The sequence below is a fragment of the Diplodia corticola genome (assembly GCF_001883845.1).
Source record: "Diplodia corticola strain CBS 112549 chromosome Unknown scaffold48, whole genome shotgun sequence".
In the NCBI taxonomy this organism is placed as follows: Eukaryota; Fungi; Ascomycota; class Dothideomycetes; order Botryosphaeriales; family Botryosphaeriaceae; genus Diplodia; species Diplodia corticola.
In genome coordinates this window covers 159,260-183,304 of record NW_017971527.1, presented here as the reverse complement: position 1 = coordinate 183,304, position 24,045 = coordinate 159,260, and the positions used below count along the sequence as shown (strand labels likewise).

Below are 24,045 nucleotides of genomic sequence, written 5' to 3'. Positions count from 1 at the left end.
AGTATATTTAAAAAAAAAAAGATAAACACAAACGTTGGTATGTATCGACTTCTCTTTTTGAGAAGCCTGCAAAGACCGAACAAGACCCATGATAAAACCGCAATGCTTGACTTTCAAAAAAACGGAAAAAATGCCGTGGCCGTGACAGAGTAATGTGTTTTTTGCTCTACGGCTTCATGAGCTGCTCCTTTCTGAAGAAGGTGGCGAAGCCGACGCAGATGCCGAGTTGCATCAGTAAGCAGATCCAGAAGCTGGCGCTGTTGAGACCTGATACGCCCGTGATGGCGAAGTTGGGGAAGACCGAGGCAGGTCCCAGACGGTCGGGTGCGGTCGCGCGGCCGATGATGGTGGCCACCGATCCGATGAATTGAGCGGCGATCAAGGAGAAGGTGTTGTGGAAACGAGTCATGGTCTGCAGGAGCATCATACCGAAGCCGACGCCCTGAAGCGCATCGAGCACGCCCAGCCACAGCCAGAGCGCACGCGCGATGAGCGCAGAAGCCTGCTGACTACCCACCCAGGGCATGTAGTTGGCGATGCCCGACACACCCCAGAGCATCTGCGCCCAGCGGGGAGCGCCGACGCCGATGGCGAACATGGGGAGGATCCAGGAGTGCGACTTGGAAAGACGGCCGAAGAACCAAAAGGCCGCGGCCCAGACGACGACGAAGAAGAAGACGACAAGGAGGAGGATCTGCCAGCCACTGGCGTGGTTGGTCGTCCAAAGGAAACGCCAGTTGCGACCGTAAGGCGCGGCGAGCCAGTAGTTCTGGACAAAGACGGTGACGAAGAACCACTGTGCAGTCGTTAGCAGCCGTTGACCCAGCTTGAACACAGATGACTTACCATGATGATCTTACGCTGGTAGAGCGAGCGGTAGAAGGAAGGCACGTCACCGGGAATCTGGCGGTAGTAGTTGGGAAGTCCGAGGTAGATGATGGTACCAACGGCCCACAGGATGAACGCCAACGGGATGCAGACACCGGCAATGACGGCCGTGGGGGTGGCAGTCTGCGTTTCCACGCCCTGGTCCGAAAGCTGGGTGAGCGCAGATCCCCAGTACCAGAGGGCACTGATGTAGATTTGCTGCGTGCCTTGGACGAGACAGGCGCGGAGAACCCAAGTCTTGATGGGAGCACCACCTATGGCGACTGTTAGCTTGGCTTGCAAAAGTCGGAGCGCGTGTTTTGCTTACCTTCTTCACCGAAGTTGAGCGCAAAGTAGATCGAACCGCTGGCAGACGCGACGCTGTAAAGACCGGATCCCACACGCTGCGCCCAAGTCTTTCCAATCGACGATGTGGCAAAGGGAGCGATGCCAACACAGAAGAAGGCGGCGCCGTAGAACAAGAACGGAATAGAGAGAACGTAGTAGGACTTGAGCCTCCTGTAACCATACCACCATAAAACCGAAGAGACTGCGTAAATCGTCGCGATGATGTAGAGCGTGGTGGCCGACTGGCCGACTTCTCCGGAGAGCAGCGACACCTGGTACGAGTTGGCGGCGATGATCTGGCCGAGGGCGAGGAACAACGAGTAGACGGGCCATTCGCCGATCTTGTACATCATGAGCTTCTTGATTCCCGTGGGCGTGTCGTAGCCGGCGCCCAGCGGGTGCATGTCGTCGTACGACGAGTAGCTGTTGTCATCACCCTCGGTCATGGTATCGCGGCCGCCGAAAGGACTGTCCCTGCCGCTGGCCGACCTCATCCCAGAAGGAGCGGGACTCGAAGGACGCGTGTTGGGAAGCCCAAGCGAGAGCATGGAGCTGTCATCCAGCGTCTTGCCGAGCTTGGCGTCGCGGTAAGTGTTGAACCACTTCTTCTCGCTCTTGACCAGGATGTCTTCGATACACAGTTGGTTCTCCGACGTGCTTGGGTTGAGCTTCTCCAGCCTCTTCTCGAACTCTCTCGAGAAGTAGCCGTTGGCATCGGTAAAGGACGGGTCAACCTTCTGAAGTGCCATGTCATGACGCGAGCCCACGACAGTGTCCAGACTGAGAACCGACGAGTTGCTGAAGGTGGTGTTGAAACTAGCCACACTTCCTCTGTCGTGACCAACGCCCAGATTGGCACCCAAAAGCGGCGGAGGAGGCAGGAGAACGTCGTTCTGGCCGGGGGATGAGGCAGGAGAGTGGAACGCAGGCGAGTAGATGTCGTCGGGGCGAGGAGAGGGTTGCCCTGGCGAGTGCGGCGGAACGGAGAGATGTGCGGCAGAGACGGGACGCGAGCCAGCGGGCGTGCCCATGCCAAACGAAAGTTGCGAGGCGTTGGGCGATACCTTGGGAGACTTTTGGAAGAGACTGAGCATCGAAGGCGAGGAGAGACCGAGGCCCTTGTGCTTGCCACCCTGCTCGTGGTTGATCTTGATACACGTCGTCTGGAGAGTCTCCAGGTCCTCCACCCACTGGGCGACGGGGAAACGCTGCTTGGCCGAACGAGCGCGCATCTTGGCCCTGGTCTCGGTGTCGGAGGCGAGAGCATCGTGCATGGCGGACTTGAACTGGCGGATCAAATGCTTGGGAGTCATCGACTCGACCGTGAACCACCAACCGGGCATCTGACCCAGACCACCGACACGCGCACCAACACCAAGCGCACCCTTACGACCGAACTCGACAGCGACCAGACCGAAGGGCTCGTCACGAGACGGGATCAGGGCAAACTCGGCACCAGAGAAGATGAAAGGCGGAAGAGCGGTGAACTCGGGCTTGGAGTAGACGCGGCCGGGGAACAGCTCCATGATCTTCTGCAGCTTGATGGCGGCGAAACGGCCGTACAGATCGATAACGGGACCGATGGCAATGAGCTGCACCTTGGGGTAGTTCTTGAGGATGGACGGGAACACGTCGGCGATGAGATCGACACCCTTTTGCATGGACCAACGACCGACGAACACAAAGAGCTCGGCTTGGGGATCTTGGTCCAGGCCAGCCCACTCTTGCGCCTGCCTCTTCAGCTCGCCACGGCCAGCCTCGTACGCAGGGTCGACGGGCACATCCTCGAGCATCTTCTCGTTCCTGTCCCACTCGGCGGTATCCGTGGGATCCGGGTTGGGGAGAGAACCAATCTGCGGCAGACCCCAGAAAATGGGGTAACGAGCAAACGAACGCTTACCGTACTTCCTGGAGACACCGACGGCACCGAAACCCTTCTGGTGGATGCGCAGATAACTGGCGGCGGCGTGGAGCAAGTTGAAGACCTCACCAAACTGGACGTAACGCTTGGCAATCTCGTCGTCCAGGTTGAAAACCGAGCAGACTTCCTTGATCTGCGTGTGTGTCCTCATGGGCCACAGACCCTGGAACTCGGCGTTGTGGAGCGAGAGAGCGCAGGGAATGAGGTTGGGCAGGAGGTACAGCGGCGCCAGAGCTCCGTGGTAATCGTTGATGTGGTACAGATCGATCTGGGGGAAGCGCTTGACGGTTTCGGCGATACACTGGTTCCACGCAGAGTAGTAGATACCGCTGTCGAGGTCGTCCATACGAGGCGGGTAAGGCTCGGACTTGGTCTGCTGGCGGAACACGGGGGCGTCGAGGAGAACGTAGGTGATGTTGCGGAGCTTGTGGATGCCGACGTTGATCTGGTAGACCTTGTCCATGATGGTGATGTACATGGGCTCGGCCACCTCATCGACGGGGTAATCGACACCGCCAACGCAGGGAACAACCCAGATCAGATCCTGGTGACCAAGAGACTTGCCCATCAGCTGGGCCATGACACCGAGACCACCGATCTTGATCTTGATGCCCCAGTCCTCAATGTCGTACTCCATGGTGGCGATGAGAACAGCGCGGCGCTTTCCAGCACCAGCCTCGGCGGCGAGAGCAGAAACTTCAGGAGAGCCGGGCGCAGTGGTGACCTGCAGGTTGGGGGTAGAGTCCATGGCGGCCTTCTCGTACTCGGCCTTGCGCTTGAGCCTGCGGCGAAGAGCGAGGGGAATCGACTGCTTCGCCGCCTGCGTGACACCGTTGGTGTTGAACTTGACCTGGTAGAAGGCCTTCGTGTAGGAGAAGATGACGGCCGCGGCAGTCAAGACGGGAACGATCCAGAGCAGAATGAACAGCGTCAGCTGGTAGCCCATGTGGCCGGTGGGCATGAGCGTCAGAGATTTGCCGTCATAAGACACGGCAAGCTTGTACGCCGTGTACGGGCTTCCCGGAAGCGACGAGATGTTCACCGTGTTGGAGGTCAGGGAAGACGGAGGAAGACGGTCGAGAACGCCGTCTCCGTCAACGTCGCCGTAGATGTAGGACTGATCGGGCTTGCCATCGGGGTTCATTCCCCAGACGTTGAACTGGATCTTGGCCGGCCACTCGGTGGCCAGATCGAAATGCCAATGACCGCTCGTGTTCACATTCGCCGTGTTCTTGAGACCGCCGTCGTAGCCATACTGGTTATAAGGGCCGTTGACGAACAAGTGCGGGAACGCGCGAGTCGAATCACCGTCCAGATCACCCTCCTGCTGGTGGGCGCTGCTGGCGACGAGACGACCCCAGTACTGCACGATGATGTGTTCGCCGCTCCACGACTGGGCCGAAGTACCGGTCCAGTTCAGCGCGGGCATGGTGTAGTCGTCACCGGTATAGTCAAGCCAGTCGGTCCACGACGATCCCCAGTCTCTCGAGGCACGGAATTTGGTGGCACCGGCGGCGTTGTGGTGAACAAGCAGGTTGTCCGTCGTTCCAGTCACAAGAGTCGTCGAAAACTTGGCGGTCCTGGGGAAAGTGATGGGGTTGTTCTCCTCACCCACGCGGATCATGAAGTTGTCCTTGGATCCAGTCTTCAGGCCGGACGTGGTGGTGGCGTTGGTGAGGGTGATGCGGTGAACACCGTGTGCCACGTCCTTCAACGTTGCCGAGTACTTCCACGCGCTGGGAATAGCGCCGTTGTAATCATACTCGGTGCTGTTGCTCATCGTCGTGCAGTTGACACTGCCAGTGTCAATGGTTGGCGAAGAGCCGTCGGCGGAATCCGAGGTGAAGGTAATGGCCTTGGTGAGAGAGTCACAGCTCATTTCGTGGGAGAAGTGGATTTCGATGTCGATCTCCTCCTTCTCCGACGTCGCCGCGTGGCGATAGTCGTGACCGGGCACAAACTTGGTGATGACGGGGTTGGGATCAGCGAAAGCATCGACCGGGACGAGCGCCTTGAAGCCCCATTGCTTCATGTCGAGGGAATCGAGACAGCCGTTGAAGTCGGTCTGGTCCTCCAAGCCAAGCTTCACGGGCGACGACTTGAGCGTGTACTCTTCGTACGGGTAAAACAGGTTCTTGACAGTGGTGCCAGTGTCGAAAGGCGCCACCAGCGACTTGTTCGTATCCGAACAATCGAAAGAATAGGTAGTCGTGGAGTTGTCGTTGGTGTAAATGAGCCACACCGGCTGGTTACCCGCACCCGAATCGTCGCTGGAGAAATCCTGAGTAGCCTCATTGCGCATCCTGACAACGCTGCGGAGACCCATTTCCGTGCCGGTGCCCTTGGAACCAGGCAGATAAATCCAGTCGGTCAAGTTTGAGAGCTTCTGGAGCTCAAAGCCATCGTTGAGGGTTGGGAAAGCAGACCTGAGCTCGTACATGCGCTTGATGATGTTCCTGACAGGATGCGAGGGGTCACGGTGATCGTAGCTCACAGTGTCGTCAGTGCAGCCGTGCAGGGACTTGTCGAGCGGGAAGTTGGTGTACTTGGTGAAAGGAATCGTGTAGCAGCCGTGGTCTTGCCAGGCAAGAGACGACGACAAGGGCTGTCTGCCGAAAATGTAGTTGTCCGCAGTGCTCTCGAGGACGTAGTAAGCCTGCTCTTCGCCGAAGAAGAGCAGGGGAATTCCAGGCATGATCATGGTCGTAACGAAGAGGCCAGCCAAATTCCTGTCAGTTCCGTTCGTGATGCCCGGCCAGCGGAAAACGTCCTGGTTGGTGGCTCCGTAAAGGTGGCGCGGGTCAAACTCGCCCGTGTTCGGGTTGACCAAGTCGTTGGTCTTGACCATCTCGTTCCACGCGTCGACCCAGTCGACGGGGATATCGCGCTCGGCCTCGTAGATACCGTCGACTCCCAAGTAACGCAGAAGACTTCTGTAGACCGAGTAATGGAAGGCCCAGGCGTCGACGGCGCTCTCGTTGCGCTGGTACACGGCAGGCGCCATTGGCCAGCTGGAGTTGGCCGTGAAGGCCTCCTCGTTGGTGGCCCACTTCATCTGCGGCTCCTTGCCCCTGCCAAGGTAGACGGAACCAAGAGTGTTGTCCGACACGATTTCGCCCGAAATCAGGAAGTTCTTCTTGCCCACCTTGGCGGCGCACTCACGAATGGACTGGGACCACTCGGCCTGGGCTTCCAGGGTGATGGTCAGCTGCTTGTCGATACGGAAACCGTCAAAGTCAAGCATGTTGATGGCGATGCACGAAAACAACTTCAGCTTGGTCAACGTGGTCGGCTCCCACTCCTTCAAACGATCCTGGACGAAGGAGAACTTGGACAGCTGCTTCTGGTATTCGGGGTAGGTTCCGAACGACTCGACATCTCCGAACTGAAAGGGGTCAGCGGCGAGGCCAAGGCAGCGCAGGGCGCGGAATCTCTCACCAGATCGAACTCGGACTTCTTGCATTTCACAAAGTTGTCCGTCACGTTGGATCCAACCATGGTGGCGTCCTTGGACCAAAACTTGGGCCAAGCGCAGTCCTCGGTAACCTCGTTGGAGACGTCGAAATCCCAATAGCGCCTCGAAGTCTTCCAGACGGCGGTGTGTTCGTCCCACTTGAATGGCGCGGTGCCGTTGAGGTAGCCGTCGAAACCAATGAGGTCGCTCATGGTGGACATGGTGTTGTCGAGGATCACTGCGTCCGGGTCAGCACCGATCGCCATGCGCATCGTTGAAGATCATTCCGTACCATACATGCCACGATCGTGGATCTCGGTGATGGCGGTGCGCCAGGCGGTGATGTTGCCAAAGTGCCAGTCCAAGACTGTCAGATCGGTGGGCGAGTACGAGTCGGCGGCCCACGGCAGGTTCAGGAAGGGGCTGCCGGCGATGTAGATGCCCTGGTGGCGGCGTCAGTCACAGCGCAGTCGCAGCGCGCGGACGGAGCTCTCTCACCTTGATGCCCATGCCATGGATGTAGTCCAGAGTGTCGATGAGCCCCTCAATGTCGCCGCCATAGCGCAGCTGGTTGGAGGTGAGATCGACCTCGAAGAGCGTGCCATTGATGTTGTCGTTGGAGGGGTCGCCGTTGACGAAGCGGTCGAGGAAGAGGGTGTAGAAGGGCATGCGCCAGTTCGAGGGCGAGGGATGGAAGTCATGGTTCTCCCATTCTCCCCAGTATTTGGTCGGGTCGGATTCGCCCTGCTGGGTATTAAGGTTCCAGTCTGCCCAGTCTTCCAGGTACGGCAGGGCGAGGGCCTGGAGGAAGCAGAGAGCGAAAGTAGCGAACGAAAGACCCAACCGCGCCATAATGCAAAGAAAAAACGAGAAAGCGAGTGTAGGGCTGCAGGGCGCAGAGAGTCGGGGGGGAAGACTCGGACTGCGTCTGCGGAGTGGATTGGAGAACGGTTAGCACCGGGCCGGGCGTGAGCCTTTAGGACTCGGGTGAGCTGGGTCTAGTTCCTCCTGATGGTGCAGCTCTGCGGCAAAGGCATAACCGCAATACGAACAGGGGGGGAGGGAGGGTTAGGGGACGGGGAGGCGGTTCGGGAGCAATTGTTGAATCAACGGGTCTTGGAAGAAACGGGCGACTTTTGCTAGCAGCAAGATAAGACGGTCGGCGGGCAGGGAAGAGCTCGGCTGGCTGGGCTGGCTGGGCTGGGATCCACGCGGCGGAGAGCGGGCGCGGACGCGGTGCTATTGATAGACACGGCGAGCCCTAGCAGGCTAGCAGGCGTGCCTAGGAGGCCGGCGCGGGCTGATCGAGGCTCATGGCAGCTAGCCAGCAGGCAAATAAGCCGGCGGCACCAATGAAACGCGGCAGCATGGTGGAAGGAGCAGTGGCTTGGCTCCTGCGGGCGCGGTGACGGGGGCGTTGCGCCGCAGACTTCCTCAGGCGGGCGCACAGGCATCCGTTTCGAGCGTCGTATCGGTATTTGTTACAGTACACGGCCGTTTCTCGAGAATTCGACACGAGCGCCAAGCGAGCAGCGCCCCACGGCGGTGGATCGCTGCGCACGCGGCGCCCGGGCGTGCGTGATGATGCAGGGCTGCCGGGATACGAGCGCGCAGACGTGACACGGGCGGGCGACGGGGCCACGACGGGCGTAGGGCGGCGGCGGCGGCCAACGGCGGCGGCGGCATTGTTATTATCGAGGGCATCGAGGGCAGCGCAGCGGGCGTAGGGCGTAGGGCGGGCGGCGAGAAGAGCGGACGGCGGAGGACCAGCGCGGGCGCGGGCGCGGGTGACATGGATGGGGACCCCTAGTGGTGACTGGAGACAAGCGGGCAAGCGGCGGCGACGACGTTCGAAAAAGGCCGCTCGCTTGGGCGATGGCGCCAGCCCCGATCGGGCGCCCCCCGGTCCGGGCCTGCGACTCGCCTGAGTAAGTCGGCCATCAATCAAACCTATACGAGCACAACGCCCGGCCATCAACGAGCACGTCGCATGAACTAAGCCGCCGCCCGGATTAGCTCCTGCGACCCCCCCGTGCCACCGCGCGAGAGGCCCAGTCGGCCCGCCGCCGGCCGACTGGCCCCCAGCGCCCCAGCATTTGATCCTCTACCGCCCGTTAACCTTCAAGCCGCGGAACAGAACTGCAGAATTGATGCCGCGACGCTCCCCGCGACGCTCCCCGCCATCATGACCCTCACGCCCAAGTCACTCGTTTCCGCCGCGCTCGGCGCCCACGCCCTGCTCGCCCTGCTGCCGCCCGCCCTCGCCGCCACCCCGCTGGAATGGCGCTCGCGCTCCATCTACCAGGTCATCGTCGACCGCTTCGCCCGCACCGACGGCTCCACCACCGAGGCCTGCAATGTCGACGACAAGATCCATTGCGGCGGCACCTGGAAGGGCCTGGAGAACAAGCTCGACTACATCTCCGACATGGGATTCACCGCCGTGCGTATCCGTAGTCTGCCCGACTACTGTCTCAGGAACGCCGCTGACCCAAACATTCCAGATCTGGATCTCGCCCATCACCAAGGGAATCGAGGGCAAGTGGGACGCCGGCGAGAACTACCACGGCTACTGGCAGCAGGACCCGGGCGAGCTGAACAGCTACTTCGGCACCGAGGATGACCTCAAGAGCCTGTCCAAGGCCGTTCACGACCGCGGCATGGTGCGGCCCTTCCCCCGCCCAGCCTCCAATGTATCTGCCGCAGCTGACGACTCCGCGCCCCGCAGTACCTCATGATTGACTACGTCGCCAACAACCTGGCATGGCCCGGCCCCGGCAGCGACGTCGTCTACTCCAACTTCTCCGCCCCCTTCAACACCGAGTCGGCCTTCCACGACTTCTGCTACATCACCGACTACAGCCAGGCCGAGAACTACCAGAACGTGCGTCGCGAGCCCTCTTCCTCGTGCCCGCCTGCCCCATTGCTGACCAGACCCCCCCGCAGTGCTGGCTCGGAAACGACCAGCTGTCGCTGCCCGACATCGACACGGAGAACCAGGACATCATCGACTACTTCGAGGACTGGGGAACGCGCGTCATTGAGGACTATCAAGGTAAGCTTTCGCCAATGCTGTGCCACCCTGTGCGACTCGTGCAACCCGCGCGACCCCGTGCGACCCGACCTGCAGCCACAGTCTAACCAGACCACAGTCGACGGCTTCCGTGTCGATGCCGTCAAGCACGTGCCCAAGGCCTTCTGGAGCGACTTCGAGGCCACGGTCAACACGTACACCATCGGCGAGGACTTCACCTCGCAGACCGAGTACATCTGCAACTACATGATCAATGCCGTGTCCGCCGTGCTCAACTACCCCATGTGGTACTCCATCATGGACGTCTTCAGGAACAGCACCCGGCCCGTCCAGGCGCTGACGTACGCCATCAACAACCTGGACACGACCTGCCACGACCCCACCGTCATGGGCGTCTTCACCGAGAACCAGGATGTCGCCCGGCTGGGTCACATGACGGACGACCTCTCGCACCTCAAGAACGCCCTCGTCTTTTCGCTGCTCGGCGACGGCATCCCCATCATGTACTACGGCGCCGAGCAGGCCTTCAGCGGCGGCGAGGATCCCGGGAACCGTGAGGCGCTCTGGCTGTCGGGCTACAACACCAGCGCCCCGCTGTACCAGCTGGTCAAGAAGGTCAACTTTGCCCGCAACGCCATGGTCGCCGGCGTCACCTACACGTACTGGAGCCCGTACTGGACCCACAAGACGCGCGCCCTCGTGGCCCACGACGACGTGCTGGCCCTCCGCAAGGGCTACGACAAGAGCGTCGTGGCCGTCATGACCAACAAGGGCAGCGGCGCCGACGACATCGGCCCCTTTGAGATCGGCGACACCAACTTCCACGGCCAAGCCCAGATTGTGGACGTCGTCACGTGCAAGACCAAGACCACCGGCAACGCCGGCGTTTTTTCCACCACCGTGACCGGCGGCGAGCCCCAGGTAAGAAAGACGGCATGCGGAGAAAAGGGGGTGGATAAGAGATAACGGTGCTAACTCCGAACCTCGCAGGTTTGGATCCCGACGGCCTACTTCAACGGCACGCTGAAGGAACTCTGCCCCGACGTCACGATTCAGGCCGACTCCAACGAGAACCCTCCGGCGACGGGCGGCTCCGGCTCCGAGGATGACTCGTCGTCGTCGTCGTCGTCGTCGTCGTCATCCTCGTCGCTTGCATCGCCCGCCGCAGCCACGTCCAGCAGCCTTGCGCTACTCGGCGCGATTTTCCTGGTAATCTTAATTCTGTAGAAACTTGTTTTGTAATGAGAGCATCTCTGGTGGGCAGCGCTAGGCGGGGCATTGGAGAAACGGCGTTCAGGGCAAGTGGCGGGGGGGGTGGGAGCGGATATATCAGAACACACACACGCACCGCATGAAGGGAAGGCATTGCATTTTTCAGTCACGGGTTTTTTTTTTCCGTCGTTTAAAGATCAACAACTTGAGTTACGCGAGCGTCGGGTCGAGAACTTCTCACTACTGCGATCATCTACTTCTTTCAGATATATACCCACAATTTCGATACTTTCACGCACAAATCATCGGCATGGGCAAAGCACGCAGAGCCAACAAGTCGGGGAGCGGCTCGACATTTCCCCATGGGCTTCGCATACATGTCGGTTTTTCCCCGTGCCGGCGGGGTCGCGTTGCGTCGCTCATCACTGGAACAATCGGAACATCCGAACCCGAACCGATTCGGTCCATGATGTGCGTCCACGGGATGCTTTGTAGTCACAGCGCGAAAGCGGTGCGGCAGATACGAGATCAGCGACGACTCGAGGAAAGCTCGTTGAATTGCCGACAACACTTCTCTGGCCCCTCTCTCACCCCTCGCTCACACCGCGCATTGCAAAAAAAAAAAAAAAAAAAGAGAGAAACGCGGCGCTTTCGTCCGAAGAGTAGTTAGGTATATTACAAACAGCACAACAAGGTCAAATAGGTAGGTATTGTATCACACGAAAAGAGGAAAAGATGGCTATCCTTCCTGCCTTCCTTCCTTCCTTCTTGCTTTGCTTGCCTGATCAATTAACCTCACACCGCCACTCGCAGCCACCACCAACAGAGATCTCCACTCCACATTCTCACGTCAGCAAATCGGGCGGCAACGTGGAGCAAGTCAAGGCCCTCGGATCAGAGGTGAAGAGATGTTGGAAGGAATTTAGGCGGAGGCGGTGGAGTCGCTGTCGCTGTCAGAGTCGGTGGCGACCTTGTCGGTGATGTCGAGGGCATCGAGGGAGACGATGCTGGTGATGTTGCCGTAGGGGGACGCCGTCTTGGCGGTGGCCAGGTGGTAGGCGGCGATGGAGCGGCGGAAGTGCGAGTCGACCTGGTTCTTCTGGTTGGCCGCCTGGTCCGAGTAGGAGCTGTTGGACGGGAAGAGGCCGATCATGTTGAACATCCAGGCGTCGACGACGCCGCCCACCTCGCGGATCGACGCCGGCACGCGGAACTCGTTCTGGTTGTCGAGCTGCACGAAGTTGTCGGCCGACGACGCGAGCGCGTCCATCAGCTCGAACATGCCCTGGCAGAGCTGTGGGCAGAAGCGGCGTTAGTCAAGTTCCCGTCACAACCAATGTTCATCATCATCATCAATCGTCACGCGGCACATGGGTTTAATCTCGCGGGAACGGGACGGACGGGCGGGCGGGCTGGTTGGCTGGCTGGCTGGCTGGCAAGCGCGGCACACTTTGGTTCCTTTTTTTTTTTTTTTTTGCCGGCGGCGGATGCGACCGGATGGGCGATGGGGCAACAATGGGCGGTGGGAAGCAACTTACGTAGGAGTAGGCCTCATACACGAGCTGGACGTCCTCGCTCTCCTCGCTAAGGGTGGCAGAGCCAATGACGAGCTGGATGTTGGCCAGCACGGTGTCGTACAGGTCATCCATCTCCTCGAAGACATCCTGGACCCACAGAATCAGCGTGGTTGGTCGGGCTGCCAGGCTGCCACCGCACTTACCTGCATCGGGCCGGCGTTCATGGTGGAGTCGATCTGCAGCACTAGATCTTTGATGTCGAATGCCTGGCGGGCGAGCGAGTTGCCCGTATCCTGCAGGTTGGCAGGGCTCATGGTGGCGGAGACGCCGCCAAGGAGGCCGAAAAGAGCGATGATGGGCGCCGAGTACTTCATTTTTGCTGATAAGGACTGTGGAAGGATCTGCTAGCGTCTGAAAAACGAGGGAACGAGCGTGAGGTCAAAGGAGTGACACGGTAACGAATGACTGGCCGGGATGCGGTGGCAGACTTGGGCCTGCGGGGGAGAAACATTCTTTTTATTGTAGGACGGCCCTTCGCCCTGAGCGCCATGCCAAAGCCCCCCTCGGCCGCGCCGCTGCGGTGGCTCACCTGCGTTGCAATTAACGGCAGCCGGATCGGGCGCGGGCTAGCCCCGAAGCGGGACGTTTGCGGCCATTCGAGATCTGCGGCGTTCTGGTAATGAAGCTTTGGCGGGCATGGGGTGATGTACCTGCGTCGCGGCTATTTTTACGCCCCCCGGCGGAGCGAGCTGCCCCTTTTCTGGGCTTGGCCGGGCTTGGCCGTTGGCGCCCTACGGACGGGCCACAAGCTTGACCACCTCGTATGGTATTCGGCGCCAGCTTCCTCTTTTACGGGCGGCAATGACATAACACGAGCGAAAGTTACAGGCCAGCCCTACGGTAGGCTCCGCCAACGATACGAGCCCTCAGCAATCTCCAGCTTTAAAGCCATGGCCCCAACGCTCGCAGTCCCGGCTCCAAAGCAATTTCCTCCATCAGTCCCGTGGCATCATCAAGCGTAGTCGCTCGTTCACCCTACGCCACCCACCGCCATACAGCTCGTCCAGCACACACACAATCGTTCAGTCTTCACCATGTTCTCCAAGACCGTCCTCCAGGCTCTTGCCATCTCCGCCGTCGCCGCCGGCGTCTCCGCCCAGCAATGCAACCAGAGCGGCCCCGGTGCCTCGTGAGTCGAGCCGTGCACCATCTAGAGGCTCCATCTGCCAATACTGACCATGTCGACGCACACAGCCTCTTTAGCTCCTGCGGCCAGGTCCAGGGCTCCATGAACGTCTGCACCACCGGTGCCGTCACCTCGTGCTCCTGCTCCGTCCTCTCCCAGGAGATGGCGTAAGTCCACCGACACCGTACACACATACACATACAGCACAGACACTGACGTCACTTCCCTTCCCACAGCTGCTACTCCAGCTACAAGGAGAACTACTGCAGCACCTGGAACCACCAGAACGACTACTTCTCCGCCAACTGCGCCGCCAACTCGGCTCCCGAGAGCACCTCGAGCGCCAAGTCGGACAAGCCTGCGTCGACCAGCGCGTCGGCCACCTCGGCCGCCTCGTCCGCCTCCGCCTCCGCCTCCGCCTCTGCGTCCGCCTCCGCCTCTGCTTCTGCCAGCGAGGCCTCCGCCTCTGCCTCGGCCACGGGCTCCTCGGCCGCGTCGTCGCGCTCGTCTGCCTCTGCTTCGGCTTCTGCTTCGGCTTCTGCTTCTGCTTCGGCTTCTGCTTCTGCTTCCGCTGCCGCCACCGGCTCCGCAGGTTCGTCCGCCTCCTCTGCCGCCTCATCCGCCGCCTCGTCTGCTGCTTCGTCTGCTGCTTCGTCTGCTGCTTCGTCCGCCGCGTCGTCCGCTGCCGCTTCGGCGTCGGCGTCGGCGTCGGCGTCGGCCAGCAGCGGTGCGGCCAGCGGGGCCAGCACTCCCGGCAGCACCCCCAGCGCCTCGGCGTCCAGCTCGGCTGACGGTTCGAACGCGGCAGGTGCCTTTGGCGTTGACTCGCTGCTCATGGCCGGCGGTCTCCTCGCCGCCCTCTTCTAAGTCGGTTTATTCCCTATTCGGCTCCGACCAGCAGCAGCACGTGTGTGCTGGGGTGGTTTAGCGGGAAGCGGAAAGAAGAGCCGGGTCTTATCTGGTCAAGCTTTTTCTTTTAATTAAGTGCGAGGCCGGATGCATGTGTGGCTTGCACGCGCGCGACGGTTTCATTGGGCGGAAGCATCGTTATCAGGGAGGCCATCCTTGTCCAATATGCTGCCACCACGACCACCACTGCCACCACTGCCACCACCGGAAGCAACGAGGAGCTGAAAGCGGCGAGGGACGGGCGAATAATGTGTTTCCAACAAATCTAATGGCTTCTTCCCGACAAACCATCGGTTTTCTCATCACACACTCATGTTTTCACACGGTCTGTTTTTTTTTTATTTACTTCTTGGGACATGCATATAGACGAACATGGGGAGAGAGAGCTCTCGTAGCACGGATATAGAAAATTGCGCGTCACTTTCGCTACACTCTTCATATCTTGTCCCCTGGCAATGGCTCCCGTCTCTTTTGTGACCTACTTGTCGTTGGAATTAAATCTCAGAATGTTTTGTTGGAACGTCGTCGTGCGCCGCGCAGCAGCGGGTGGTGGTAGGCTGTCTCGAAAAAAGAAAAGGTGCATGACACGTTCCACAATTAAGCTGCACGTACCCCTGAGCGCCTGCATGGTGCATGGCGCTGCAAGCTGCAAGCTGCATTGCCGGCATGGCAGGGGAGCACGAAAGCGAAATGTTCCGAGCATCCGGCCCACGACCATTGATTGCGCTGGCTTCCACCCGCCAGCTCAGCAGCAACCAAAAAAAAAAAAAAAAAAAAAACGGTGGCGTCGGCTGAAGTGATCCTGCGAAACGCAGGAACAACACAGACATGATGAGAGGGCTGACGGCGGTGGCGCCGGCGCGAGCGCTGGGGTGGGGGACGGTGGAAATTGGCACGCACCCACATGGATAGTAGTAGTGCAATCATTTGCCGGGTACCGATTGTTCCGCTGCTAGCTGGGTGCCAGAGTGCCAGGCTAGCGGCTGGGCTGGGTAGCCCATGGCCCGTCTCAACCGTTCAGCTTTGTAGGGGGGCACGTTCCCTCCTGCCACCGCCCACCGCTCACCCTCGATGTGCGTTAGGTATTAGCCCCAGCTAGCTCAAAGGTCCGTCGTTGTCGTCGCGCGTGGTGGTGCCTGGCTGGCTGCCGAGGATGGCTTTTGGCTCGTGGCTCCGAGGCAAAAAAGAAACCCAACGCTCGTCCACCGGACGGACCGGGCAGGCGCACTAACCGAACTAACCGGGGCGGGCAGTTACGTTACGTTACATGACGCATCTGGTCGTAATCGGCGGGCACGAGGGCACGACGGGCGGTTTGGGTCCCACACAATAGCTAACAGTTTTCCGGGCCACAAAGGAAATAAAAACCGGGGGCAGGTCCGGACGGCATGATGGGTGTCAAGTGTCGACGACGTCTCAAGTTTGCCGACGGGCGGACACGCGACTACTGGCAATAGGTCGTGGTTGTGTGTGTGCGCAAACACGAGGCGAACGGGGGGCGGGCACGCCATGAAACGCCCGAGTCACGGCGAGTCGTTCGTCGGAGCGGAAACCTCGCCCGTAATCCGTATGTCGCGCGCGAGTAGGGAATGTGGGGCGGGGCCCCGGGTCGGCATCGTGTCGTGCGTGCTCCCTTTTCTAGTCCCGCCCCTTCTTTTTGTCGTCGCTGTTCACTCACGCTTCTTCTTCAACCAAAAAAAAAGAGAGGCGGCCCAGGAGCGATAAGCGACAAACGGCCACGCTGCTGCCTGGCGACAGAGTGGCTCGCGCAAGCCCTGCGCCTGTTCCCCCGGGCGCTCGGGCAGCGGTGGCTCAGTGGCATCGCGCAGCAGCCGCCCCTGGGCACGGGGGGGAACCACCAGCCCCGAGCTTCTAGAAGCACAGAAGCCTTCCCCAATCCACTGGCCGATCCCGAGCGGTCGCGCCCCGGGGGGGTGACTGACAGGCGGTCTGCGCTGGCAGTGTAAAAATATCCCGTAGGGCAGGATGATGCGACCAATGCGTTTCGTTACAATACATGCCACTGATGAAGCTTTTACTACCTACACCCTGCGCCTAACAACGCACTGCTCTGCTCAACGCCCGCCGCCTGACTCGCTTCTCTCTCGCCCTGTCTCGCCTTTGTCCGAACCCGCCGCCCCCTTCTTCAACTGTGCCACTTGGCCGCCCTTCCTGCGCACCACCTCGGCATGCCGTGTGCTTGGTGTCCCTGATGGTGGTGGTGCTGAACCACAGATGATAACAGCACAAACATTGAAACCAGCAAATGAAACTCCAATAGCCATCATGCAGCCATATGTTGCACTCAGCCCACTCCACTCGGTGTAGCACCAAGAACAAGCCACTCGCTCGCCACACGTCTCAGAAGCTCGGCAAGCCCTCACGGTCAGACCAACGAGGACGACGACGACGACGACGACGACGACGACGACGACGACGATACTGCAAGCCGCACACCGCACGCCGCACGCCTTGACTCGCCACTACTCTATCCCCTACAATGCCCTCCAACCGACCGCACATGCCTCTTTTTTTTTTTTTCAACCGTCTTCACCGTAAACGTGGCTTATACCTCCGGTTGCATCACGCTCCTACTCACTGCTCAGCCCTGTCGCGGCGCTTTGACTGACCCGTCGCGTGTGCGTCTTATATTTTTCAGCCCTGGCCGAAGGGTCGAAGCTTTGATCCGTCGTCCATGCCGACTCGACGACAGTGCTTCCATGTCTTGCCCTCTTTCATTCTAGCTGCTCAGCCGCGCTCCGGCACCGACCGCTTGGGGGGGTGGCTTATACTTGCTTGACAACGCCCGCGCGCACGTGCTTGTCACTACCCGCGGTTCGCCGGCAGAGGCTGGGTAGCCCTATCCAGGTGGGTTCGGGCGTCGAGTGCTCTGGTGGTTCATCATGTACGGAAAAGCCGCACGTAGTGTCTGTCTATGAATAGAAGCCTTGTCGTACTCTCTGCTGCTCATGGAGCCCCTTGGAAGGTCATTGAAGTTTGTAGAGTAGTGGCGGCGTGAACACCATTTTAAAAAACATCTATGCTCCTACCTGTCGCCGAAAGCCTCAGTCAGGATGAATGACTCTATTTCTGGATCGGTCGTCCCAGATATCGACCGTTGGAAGAAGCCAGTTCGGTGACCCTGGGGATCTTTCCTGATCTTCAACCGCATCCGTCTACGCGCCGGATCATTTCTGGCCTTTTACCGAGTATCTATCACTGTTGCGATGCTGGCAATGGGACTATTCGCTCAGCAGATTATTACACTTGAATCCTAGATCGTTCCACTTGCTGATGTGAAGTTACTGATGTGAATTCGACTCTCTCAGTCACACGTGTCCCTGGCATAGGTATGGACACCCAGGGTTACAAGTCGAGATATTATAATGACGGTAAGTTGCAAACATTAATACTCATAGATGTTTCTAATTGATAATTGACTCGTAGCCTTTCATTAACGCACTTTCCTCAATTGCATCTTTAACCTTGGTGTGCCACTCGACTTCTTCTGCCCAGCTAGCAACTACAATTCGCAGCTTCAACGACATCTGTAACTCCGTATAAACAAATCAAATGCCTCGGAATGACCAACAGCTTCTCACTACCGACCTCGCTGATTTGGGCTATCGGTTGGAACCTATTGCACTCCAGACTTTCGAGCTTTAGGCGTATCCTGTGGAGCCTTTGACCTCTCCAACCTCGCCTGGCTCTCTTCCTTCAACTGGAAATAACACTTGCATTCTCAGGATGCAGACAGCACTTCTCCAACAAGGATGAAACAGGGTGTCCACCAAACAAAGGACAGGAACTACCGCACCTGGGCATCCAGGTACCACCATGACTGGTGGTTTTGGGAGCTCGCAGGTGCGATTCCAAACGCTGCCTGTATGGCAGGGGTAGCCATCCTGGTCAACAACATCGACGACGCTTTTCTCTCCTCTTGGACATTTCCATTGACCCGTTAGCACAATTATCTCGGCTTTTAGCCAGTGAACAGGCTTTCCAGATGCGCATTGCTGGATAAGCAGGGATGCAAAGTTCATTTTTATCAGTATCAAATTGCACTATTGGATACGCCGAGCAGCGTTTATTGAGAAGAAAAAAATTGATAACTATATTCCGTTCGCTTTTCATTACAATACAGTATGCACTGTAAAACTCGACGGTCTTCATTCTCCTTCGAATCCGTAAAGCCGCCGCAAATAAAAAGAAGTGAAAGAAAAAAAAAAGAACAGGAAGACCACTCCAACCGTCATGCTGCCTCAGCAGTCCTCACCTCGAAGCCGTACCATATCCCGTCGACCCCTCGACACAAAGATCGTCACCTCCACCCCACACAGCCTTCCCGACAGTCTCCCACACCGCGACGACATCATACAGCATCCGCGGCGTGTACCACAACCTGCAATCCGCATAATCGGCGACAAACTGCAACGGCAGGCCCGTCCCCTCGCCGCTGCCCCAGCGATAGTTATCCCTGTAGTTAATCTGCGCCTTCGCGGCGCCCGTCTCGCTATCCCTCTGCACCCGCTTGAACAAGACGTCCGTCTCCGTCAGCGCCACCACGCCCGCCTCCTCCAGCATCTGCCTCCTCTCTTCCTCCTTCCCGTCGCCCACCTCCGCCGCCAGCGCCACCACCTGCTCCGCCTTCTCCACCACCTGCCCGAAGTTCAGCGTCTCCGCGCCCTTGGTCCCGCCGACGGCGACGGCGGGCCCCGTGCGGGGGCGGCCGCCCAGCACGACGCTGCGCACGCGCGGCGCCTGCGCCCTGACGAGCTCGGAGAAGACGGCGCAGGTGCTGGCGCAGTAGCCGTCCTGGAGGAGCACGACGTCGGACTCGGCGAACGGCTGGGGCGGGGTGACGGGGGCGGCGAGGGCGCCGTAGCCGGCGATGGCGCCGGTCCACTCGACGTCGGACCAGTTCTTGCGGAGGAGGTGGGTGAAGTTGTCGGTTTGGGCGAGCGTGGCGTCGGGGCCGAAGAGGGCGGGCCACGAGGCGAAGTCGCGGCCGGCGGCGTCGAGGCGCTTGCGGTACCAGAACTCGTCGATGGTGGTGGAGTCGAGGTCGAGGAGGGCGGACTCGACGGCGGATTCGTTGGCGGCGTGGGCGTCGGCCCAGGCGGAGGTGACGAGGCCCATGGCGTCGATGGCGGGGACGGCGCGCACGCGCGTGGCGCCGAAGGGGTCCTGTTGCGGGAAGAGCTGCTTGAAGAGGTCGTAGCCGAGGTTGACGAGGCCGCCGCCGTTGTGGCGCAGGTCGATGATGAGGCGCGTCTTGTTGGCGGCGGTGGCGGCGGCCAGGAAGTGGCGGACGGTGGTTTGGAACTCGGTGAGGTTGGAGGCCTCGAAGCTGGGGCTGCTGAGGACGGCGACGTCGCGGTGGGCGGTGCCGTTGAGGAAATAGCCCGAGACGGTGTTGTCCGAGGCTTTGTTGACCGGGTAGGGGTAGTTGTAGGCGGTCGGGATGGGCGTCGCCGAGGTGGACGACGTGCTCGTGTCGGTGTCGGTGGCGGTGCTGGTCGGGGTGGGCGAAGGGCCGGTCAGGAAGGCTTCGAACAGGTCGGAGCCGCTGGTGATGCCGCTGAGGTTCTGGGGGACGAAGGCGTAGTTGTTGATGGCCGTCTTGGTGCCGTTTTCGTGGCCGAGGATCGTCTTGTCGCCCACGTACTTGTTGGCACCGGTGAAGAAGGAACTGCTAGAGCCAGTTTGAGACACGCCGGCGGGGTTGTAGAACAGGTCCTGGTAGCGTGCGTCGGGGTCGTGGCAGCTGAAGTCGTCCTCGGCGAAGGAAACGAGGTAATCGTAAGCCGTCTGGTTGTCGATGGTGTGCAACGCCGAAGGGGTGAAGTTGGCACCGTGGTACACGGCATCGATGTCCCCTACCGCGTGTCAGCTCCAACTTGGTGTCGTCATGGGGAGGGCAATGCATACTCTTCAGGTAGACCTTTGGAAGTGACTTGCCATCCAAGGACAGTGAGACGAGATCAGCCTGCGCGTTTAACCGGTTGAAACTGATGACGCTCGAGATGTCAGGAATCCAGGCGAGGTGACCGTCATCTGCCAATGATTAGAATGCATCCATGGTGCACGGCGTGGTTCGGGGGGGTACGTACATCCTTTGCTGAGCAGGACAGTGATGTCATTCTGCACGTCGTACTCGCTCTCATATTCGTTGTCGACGATTTTTCTTTGAATGTCCTCCAGACCCGCGAGAAGGTCCACAGGCGGATTGGGGTAACCCTCGGGCGGGTCTTTCAGATAGGCCAGTGGTGAATGCCATGTCAGAATGTTGTAGATCTCCGAGACCAGCTGAGCATCGCCCTTGACATCCACCGGCACAGCCTTCAGGCACGAGTAACCCTCAGACGCGCGGACAAGTTTGGCACCTGGATGTTGATCGAGGAGCTGGCTCAACTGAGCACATGCGTCTCCGGATGTTGTCGTGGTCGTGTTGAAGGCTCGGGGCGCGAGCGACGCTGCTGACAGCATCGCGGCGGAGATAGCAGCTGCGTGGACCATGTTGGATGAGCTGATCCCGAAGGTGATGAGGTTGATGGAATCTGAGGAGAGCAACCAGACGCTGCCCAGACCCGAGTCTTATATATTCTCCATCATTACCTGCGACCTGCAGTCTTGATTGTGGCCAAGCCAGCCGATCAGGTACTAAACAGCTGTCATTGGCCCGGCACAGGCCGACCAACACAGTGCAGCCAGACCGTGGGGGCTGCGGCGTTGTTGACCGCAGCACGACACACAGCCAGACAGCACTGCCCTGCCGCTGCTGCAGCGTAAGCATTATGCCTGTTTGGGAATGATCAACCACTGCAGCCGTCCAATCAGGCAGAGATCAGCCACGGCCTTGCAGCTTGCACGTCGCATAAGCTGATTCCGTACCGAGTCTCCAAAAGTAGGAGAATAGGCCGCAGAAAAGTGAGTATAAATATCCCAAGTCGAATATACTTACATCTGAAGCACGCAGCACGTGCTGTTGATTCAGTGAAACGGCTCGCCCTGGCACCAAGCTGGTAGAGCGCATGTTTCCCCGGATTGCAGCCATCACGCCAAGTGGCCCGCGCCCGTGCACCAGCCCTTTTTCAGATGGTGTTGATCTGTGACGTCGCGTATTGTGCCCGGACGTCGCCCGTCGTGCATATTTCTCCGCCTGAACCTCCACCAGGCAACACCCACCGAACTGTTGGCCCCAAGGTGTTCAAGGTAGATGGACGATGAGGGATCTGTGCTTTCACGCGGAGTGCGGTTGACGGCCGTGCCGAGTGTGCTGGCAGGTTGGGGGCCAGCCAGACGGGACCGAAAAGAGTAGTGGAAGGATCACCGGAATTCTCCCGCTGCTCCACCCGTTCAGCCGCACTGACTGTTCGGTGCTCGGCAAGACGGCAAGGCTGGCCGGTAGGCAATGGTGTGTGGTAGACTACGGTGTGTGGTGGCACTGTCGTTGCGTGCTGTCTGGCGGCCCACGTGCAGCGTGCTTCTCATGTTGGATCGCCCGTCACTGACCAGTTGTCGGCCAGTTGCTCTAAAAATAGAGTCTCGGTGCTTCTCATGGCCCATCGCGAGCCAGCATTTCAACCCAGCTTGCCCAGTGCGGAGAAAAAGAAGCATCGCTTCGCTCCGAAAGGACCCTCTCGCTCTCCACCAGGGCAATCCTGCAGCAACGGCAGCTCGCAGCATAACCCCCAAATCGCTCAAAGAGCCAGCCTTTGGTCATGGTCCAAACGTGATTGTTGCTGGTAATTTTCTTTGACCCGCATAATAATGGCGCCACAACTATGCTGACCGCATGCAGTTGACCCCAGCCCCGCGAAGAGCAGGCCATGTCGGACACTCCGGCCCGGCCATGGCCAGGCTTTGGCGTCTGAGAGGCGCAGTTCGTGGGGGTGGTGCAGATACCATCAGATGCATCCCACCAGTACTACGAGAGCCAGTGCAGAAGCTCTCGGGAAGCCACGTCCCCCTACAAAACCGTCGGCTGAGCTCTATTCTGGAAATAAACAGGCAATGAAAGATGCTTGAATGATTGATAATGTACTATCGTATGATACTCACAATCCTCTTCGCCCTCATGCATGGATGAAAGCCCCGTGTGCAACAGTGCAAGCCACAGCACATCCAAGGCGCTGCGGAGATGCACAGAGCAGACTTCTCTCCAGCTACGCAGGCAGTAGACGGCCGTTTGCGGAGAACGGAGCACTACCGAGTGAAGAGCTGACTGCAGGAATCGTCAGTATTCGGTACCCGACTTTGACAGTGTTGGTGGCTGGCCAGTCTACCGCTTGCTTTTTGTGGTTCAACCAGAGTCAGTCCACTATCAAGCGGGATAAATTGGACTCTACGCGCGTCCTTCACGGCTAAAGTATGAAGCGGAACAAGAATAGGGGTACTCCATCAAGCTTGCTCAAGCATATTCCCGATTCTAGGCCCTGGCTTACCCATGTACGGACAACATAGACTCAAAATCCCCCTCATAGCCTGGAACAGCTCACTCATACAGCTTACCCGTTCGCAATCTCCGTGAACCTGCCAAATCGCGGAAGGCTATCCCCCCAACGTCCTCTGTAGGCTTCGCATCTTGGGTGTTTACTCGTTCATATGGCCCCGTCTACTGGTAGATCGTTATTTATTTGTCTCGGACTGGGTAGGGTTTCTCTTCCGAGAGGATGGTTGTCCTCATTCTGTCCAAGTAGACCAACGTGCGGTTGGGTCGTCAATGTGAGCGGAGTGGTGGCCTTACAATGCAAGCAGCCAAACATTAGGCCTCTGAATCTGCAGCTATCCAAGCCACCAAAAATGAGCAGCCCCTTCCAGTCGCGTTCAGGGTGCGCTTTTGGTACAAGTCTATGGCGATCTACAGCTGACTGGCTACTCTGCTCGGGCTGGCGTTTGCGACTTTTCCTTGCTACTCCCCACTGACCGAACGCTTCAGGAGAACGACTGTTCGACTCCACTCTATTCCAATAACCTCACGCTGTCCACGAACCGGTCAAGCATACAGCCTTCCCAACAGTCCGGGTGGCTCTAGCACATCGTCCGTCCAAGCAAAAACGCCCAACTCGATCCCCCACGATCCTCCGCTACAGCCTCGCCCCCTCCCACCCCCTCGTTCCTACTCTCCAAACCCTCCGCCCATCCCCCATCCCCATCCGGCCCTCCCCGCTCCACCGCCGCCGACACACCCGCCACCGCAGTCCGTATAAAGGAGAAAAACGGAATCAGGCCTCGCCTTATAGTACAGCGGCGCGCGGCGTGCATGCTGTTCTCGCGCACACACGACGGACGGCGACGAGGAAAAACGCGAAGCCGACGATGACGATGACGACGAGACGAGCATGGTGATGGGGGATAGATGAGCGCCTAGTTTCCAGCGGACGAGAAACGATGGTGTCGGATTGGAAAGGCGCTGGCCCTTTTCGTCTCGACTCTCATGGGGTCACATTTTCGTGGGCGGCGACTGACGCGGTTCGTCGTGCTACTGCTCGGGCGTGGCGGCGTTGGAAAGGGGGCGTGGTTGGGGTTGGATGTGTGGTTGGGTACACTGGCAGTCACGTTACTGGGGGAGGTCATAATTGGTGAAGGTGGTGT

At 59.2% G+C, this 24,045-nt stretch overlaps 5 protein-coding genes across 5 annotated transcripts; 2 read left to right on the top strand and 3 right to left on the bottom strand.

The window, feature by feature from the left end:
- Nucleotides 1–166: 166 nt before the first annotated feature.
- Nucleotides 167–7,442, bottom strand: BKCO1_4800054 (alpha-glucan synthase; the record flags this gene model as incomplete). The annotated part of the gene is made up of 6 exons (XM_020276495.1): nt 167–796; nt 847–1,142; nt 1,196–6,521; nt 6,575–6,828; nt 6,883–7,033; nt 7,089–7,442. 6 exons carry the CDS (start codon nt 7,440–7,442, stop codon nt 167–169), a joined length of 7,011 nt encoding a protein of 2,336 aa, XP_020127688.1.
- Nucleotides 7,443–8,775: 1,333 nt separating this feature from the next.
- Nucleotides 8,776–10,851, top strand: BKCO1_4800053 (alpha-amylase; the record flags this gene model as incomplete). The annotated part of the gene is made up of 6 exons (XM_020276494.1): nt 8,776–9,033; nt 9,095–9,253; nt 9,319–9,474; nt 9,537–9,645; nt 9,743–10,545; nt 10,615–10,851. The coding sequence occupies 6 exons, from the start codon at nt 8,776–8,778 to the stop codon at nt 10,849–10,851; spliced, it is 1,722 nt and encodes a 573-aa protein (XP_020127687.1).
- Nucleotides 10,852–11,758: 907 nt separating this feature from the next.
- On the bottom strand, nt 11,759–12,727 carry BKCO1_4800052 (uncharacterized protein; the record flags this gene model as incomplete). The annotated part of the gene is made up of 3 exons (XM_020276493.1): nt 11,759–12,130; nt 12,375–12,500; nt 12,557–12,727. The coding sequence occupies 3 exons, from the start codon at nt 12,725–12,727 to the stop codon at nt 11,759–11,761; spliced, it is 669 nt and encodes a 222-aa protein (XP_020127686.1).
- A 720-nt stretch (nt 12,728–13,447) lies between these two features.
- BKCO1_4800051 (uncharacterized protein) lies at nt 13,448–14,406 on the top strand (the record flags this gene model as incomplete). The annotated part of the gene is made up of 3 exons (XM_020276492.1): nt 13,448–13,542; nt 13,608–13,706; nt 13,776–14,406. 3 exons carry the CDS (start codon nt 13,448–13,450, stop codon nt 14,404–14,406), a joined length of 825 nt encoding a protein of 274 aa, XP_020127685.1.
- Nucleotides 14,407–18,720: 4,314 nt separating this feature from the next.
- On the bottom strand, nt 18,721–20,967 carry BKCO1_4800050 (peptidase s41 family protein; the record flags this gene model as incomplete). Its single annotated transcript, XM_020276491.1, has 3 exons — nt 18,721–20,327; nt 20,380–20,505; nt 20,562–20,967. 3 exons carry the CDS (start codon nt 20,965–20,967, stop codon nt 18,721–18,723), a joined length of 2,139 nt encoding a protein of 712 aa, XP_020127684.1.
- Between the last annotated feature and the right edge of the window lie 3,078 nt (nt 20,968–24,045).